General features: G+C 40.8%; 1 protein-coding gene across 1 annotated transcript; it reads right to left on the reverse strand.

Annotated features, from left to right (window-relative positions):
- Window positions 1-440: 440 nt before the first annotated feature.
- LOC120355137 lies at window positions 441-1,262 on the reverse strand. Its single transcript, XM_039443456.1, has one exon. It carries the CDS (start codon window positions 1,260-1,262, stop codon window positions 441-443), a length of 822 nt encoding a protein of 273 aa, XP_039299390.1.
- Between the last annotated feature and the right edge of the window lie 3,377 nt (window positions 1,263-4,639).

Genomic DNA, 4,639 nt, shown 5'->3' on the forward strand with positions numbered 1-4,639 from the left:
GGAGGTTCAAAAACAATGAAAATACAATTCAAAATACTTATAGACGAATATTAAACTAGAAAACATTGAAAGAAGCAGACGACAACTAGCGCTACTATCGATCAAGCGATCAATGAAACTGTGACGTCAGAGATCGCATGACACGTGAGAAAGTTGTCCGCGGACTGTAGCAGCGGTAGATTCAAATGCTACAAAAACAAGATGGACGACCAAAAGACTGGCTAAAACATGAGACGAAATCTAACATGAAGCTCCCCCCTCGATGCAGGAACAAGTCTTGTCAACCAAGACGTAGCGAGTGCAAAAAAATGATGAGTATGAAAAAATACATATATGTTAGATGAGTCGAATAGAAATACACGAGCAATACGAAATAATAGGTTGATAACATGATGAATAAATGCTAATACAAAAAGACAAGTAGTGAAAGACTACCAAAATTAATCATCTTCAAATGCTGGAAGCGGAGCGAGACTAGAGATGGCTCTCTTGAACCTACCATGCGCAGTCTGCACTGTAACAACACGAACTTTTCCATCTGCACCTGGATGGGTTTCAATGATGCGAGCTAACTTCCAAGTGGAAGGAGCAGAATTGAGATCTTTCAGAAGAACCATGGTGTCAACTGTGAGATTGTCCGATTCAGTAAGCCATTTGTGCTTGCGTTGAAGTGTGACTAAGTACTCCTTAGACCATCTGTCCCAAAGTTCTTGAGTGATTTTTTGAAGAAGTTTCCAACGACACCTGTTATCGACATGGGTGGTGGGTGGGCAATGGAAAGGCAACGCAGTCAATGGGCGACCAACTAAGAAGTGACCTGGCGAGAGATACTGAAGATCTTGAGGGTCCTCTGTAAGAGGTACGAGTGGACGAGAGTTAAGGATAGCTTCAATTTGAGCTGCGAATGTAGTCATATCTTCAAAATTAAGAACATGATTGAATGTGACGACTTTGAAAATTTTCTTGAAATTCTTGACAGCATTCTCCCATAGACCTCCAAAAGATGGGGCGCGAGGTGGAATGAAGTGCCACTTGATATTGAGAACCGACGTGTAGTTATGAATATCTTGTTGAGTTTTAGATGACTCAAAAAACTGATGTAGATCTTGTAGTTCATTGTTTGCACCTACAAACGTGGTTGCATTGTCCGAAAATATGGAGTGTGGAATACCACGACGTGATGAGAAGCGAATGAGTGCCGCAATAAAGGCTTTCGTTGTCAACTCTGAGACGACTTCTACGTGTACTGCTTTCGTGACCATGCAGACGAAGATAGCTAAATAAGCTTTCGAATATGTGCGTGATTTCTTGGAACAAACAAGTAATGAAAACGGTCCAGCATAATCTATGCCAGAGTTATAGAATGGAAAATCAGACTGTATTCTGACAGGAGGAAGTTGTCCCATGATTTGTTCTGAACGAAATTTGGCGAAGCGAAAACATAAATGGCAGGATTTCAAAACTGATTTGACTGTACGACGAGTAGATAGTATCCAATAACGCTGACGTAATGAAGTCATGGTGCTCTGAACTCCATCATGAGAAAGACGTCGATGATATGACATGATGAGCGCACGAGTGAAACGATGCTTAGAAGGCAAGATGATTTGATGTTTGTAGTCGTACGGCAAGTCCGATTGACTCAATCTGCCGCCAACTCTCAATAATGAGTCATTGTCAATGAATGGCGATAGCGCTTTCAAGGAACTAGACGGAAGCAATTCTCTGCCTTGATGGAGAAGACGAATCTCTTCTGTGAATGCTTCTGCTTGAACCGTGCGGATGATCGCAATTTCTGCCTCTTGAATTTCTTCTACTGTGAGTAGACCACATCTGCGCTGATCAGGATGATGACGTCGAGTGATGTTATGGATGAAACGACGAACGTATGCTGTTGAACGGATGATGCGATGATAATCAGACAATTTATGAATGATATTGTTCAACACTGAAGTTGTGACTCTAGTGGCATGTGATGAGATAGGACGGATGATTGCAACATTACAGGAGATGTCATTCCATGTAGTTTCTTTTCCCGGCAAGGCTACAGAAATTCTGCCATCATCTTGACGTTGAACATTCTCAATGTAGTGCTGCTCAATTTGTGCGTGTTCTGCTGGCGTGCTGGATTCAGTATCAATTTCTTCAATTCGCCAAAATTTTTCCAATTGCTTAGAGATGTCTGCGTTGGACACATGTTCAATGCTAGAAACGAAATTGGAAATGTGTTGATGGGTGACAGATGATTTATAAGCAGGAATGGAGCCCCAGACTATCCAACCTAACTTGGTATTCTGAAGAATACAGCTTTCGGACAGGCGAATTTGACCAGGTAAATGAAGCATGGCGTAGACATCAACGTTTAAGAGTATATCCACTCCTGAAATTCTGAAGAAGGTAGGATCGGCTAAAACAACATTGGGGGGAATATTGAAATCTGAAAAATTGAGTCCAGATGGTGGAACACTAGGAACAATTTTCTCTGTGACAATGCAATCAATGTGAGTTGACCAAGTTCGGTCAGGTGAGTGAATACTCAAAGATGACAAATTCAATAAGGTAGCATTACTGCCAGACACAGTGTGAACTGTGCTGCCAGTACAAATAGTGGGTAATTGAAGTTGAGTAGCTAATTGACGTGAAATAAAACAGCTGTCAGAGCCACTGTCGAGGAGTGCGCGGCAAATTACAGCTTGACCACTCTTGTCAAAGACGATCAACTGGGCTGTAGGCATGATGCAAGTGCGTCTGCTATCAATGGATTTGATTTGTGGTGCGCTGTGGGCATAGCTGACTGTCTGATTGTGAGATTCAACAACATTTGTGGCAGGCTGCAAACTGGATTGAGATGAATCAAATTGACGACTTCCCTCAGAATTTGATGACTGAGGTCTAGAGGGAATTGAATTGACAACAACACTAGAAGTCGGCAACTGCTGGACAAGGCTAGTTGATATTTGCGGCGCAGGTGAAACCATGTGTGTCATTGGCACTGCTGAATTGGAGTTCATTGATGCTGGATGCACTGATGACATTTGCGATGGCTGGTTGTATTGATTATCATACCTTAATTGTTGTTGTGACTGATGAGGTATGTTATACTCACAGTACGGCATGCTCTGCGACAGATTTTTCACTGGATTGCGCGCATGGTTCGATGTTGTGACATAGTTGGACCTCTTAGGGACAGGACTTGACCCATGAAGTAGCGTGTGATGTCGTAAATTGCACGTCTTGCAGGAACCTTGACATTGGTGAGCTCGATCCCATGGCCGAATACAGTTGACACACAAGGATTTTTTCAATACAGCAGAGGTTCGCTCTGAAGTTGGAATTTTGAGAAGTTGATTACAATTGAAAATGTTGTGAGAGCCATTGCGACAAAAATAACACTCAGAAGTTGATGCTCTGTTGAAAACATTTGGTGAATTTGAAGTGTTGAAATTCATGATATTGGCTTTGGGCTGTGATGGTTGTCGACTGGTGCTAGGCTGGTTATTAGCCGGCGTATTGCGTTGCACTGATGTGTTGTTGAATGAGCTCGACATTGCTTGTGCGATTTTATGTTGCGACTCTAAAAAGTCCCAAAGGCAATCAATGGTAAGTTGAGATTTGGTAGAACAAAATCTCTCCCAATCTCTAATCGTAGCATTGTCAAATCGTGACACAGTGAGAAAAATAAAAATGAGATCTTTCACACTGATATTGAGCGCAAGGGCTTCAAGAGCAGAGATATTTGTCTTTTGATTGTCAATAAATAATCTCCACGATTGGGATGATCTACAGTCAAGTTTAGGAGGGTTGAGTATGGCTGAAATATGAGTTTCGGCAATCAATAATGAATTATCGTAACGTTGAGTCAAGAGTTCCCAAGCTAACTCAAAATCTCCAGAAGGAGAATTAGAAATTCTATTAAGTGCTTCTCCAGAAAGGACTTGACGCAGGTAATGGAATTTCAATGTATTATCAAGGTTACGGTTATTGATAACAAGACTTGTAAAGGTCGATTTGAAATTGAGCCAAGCGCTGAGACTACCGTCAAATTTTGGCAATGGAATGTCCGGTAGACGAGCGCTCACCATGTGAGGAGAATCAACGTGATTTGAGTGAGATGGGGAGCTGACTTCACTTACTCTTTCAGTTTTCAATTCATATTCATATATGGCATTGGAGAGTACAGAATTAACAGTACCAAAATTCTGGCGAATTTGGTGACACAATTCAATGTCAACAGGCAAACCTTTGTTGGAGAAATTTTCAGTAGTACTATGAAAATTTTTCTTAAGCATTAACATCTCTTGTTTGAGATCTTCAGCAAAAAAATAGTCATTACGATTTTGAATTTCTTTGATAACACCATCTTGAATTAATCGAATCAATTGCTGATTGATAGTGTCAAGATTGTTAGGAATGGTGGGAGACGGACATTGTCTGACCTCACCTTGAGAAACTTCACCTTCAAGGGTGACGAGCGAGTCGTTTGGATTCTCCATACTGAATTGTACAAAATATATATAGACTTGAAAAAATTAATTAATATTTGAGTAATATAAGAATAGATATATGAATATAATGTTGAATGGACGTAATAAAACGATGTAACACAATAACTAGCGCAATAAGTACACAATGGTTGATT

This window comes from Nilaparvata lugens, chromosome Y, assembly GCF_014356525.2.
Source record: "Nilaparvata lugens isolate BPH chromosome Y, ASM1435652v1, whole genome shotgun sequence".
Taxonomy (NCBI): Eukaryota; Metazoa; Arthropoda; class Insecta; order Hemiptera; family Delphacidae; genus Nilaparvata; species Nilaparvata lugens.

Bases quoted from the DNA above. Each gene is read 5' to 3' on its own strand.
- LOC120355137 (XM_039443456.1), bottom strand. From the start codon at position 1,262: ATGGTCACGAAAGCAGTACACGTAGAAGTCGTCTCAGAGTTGACAACG.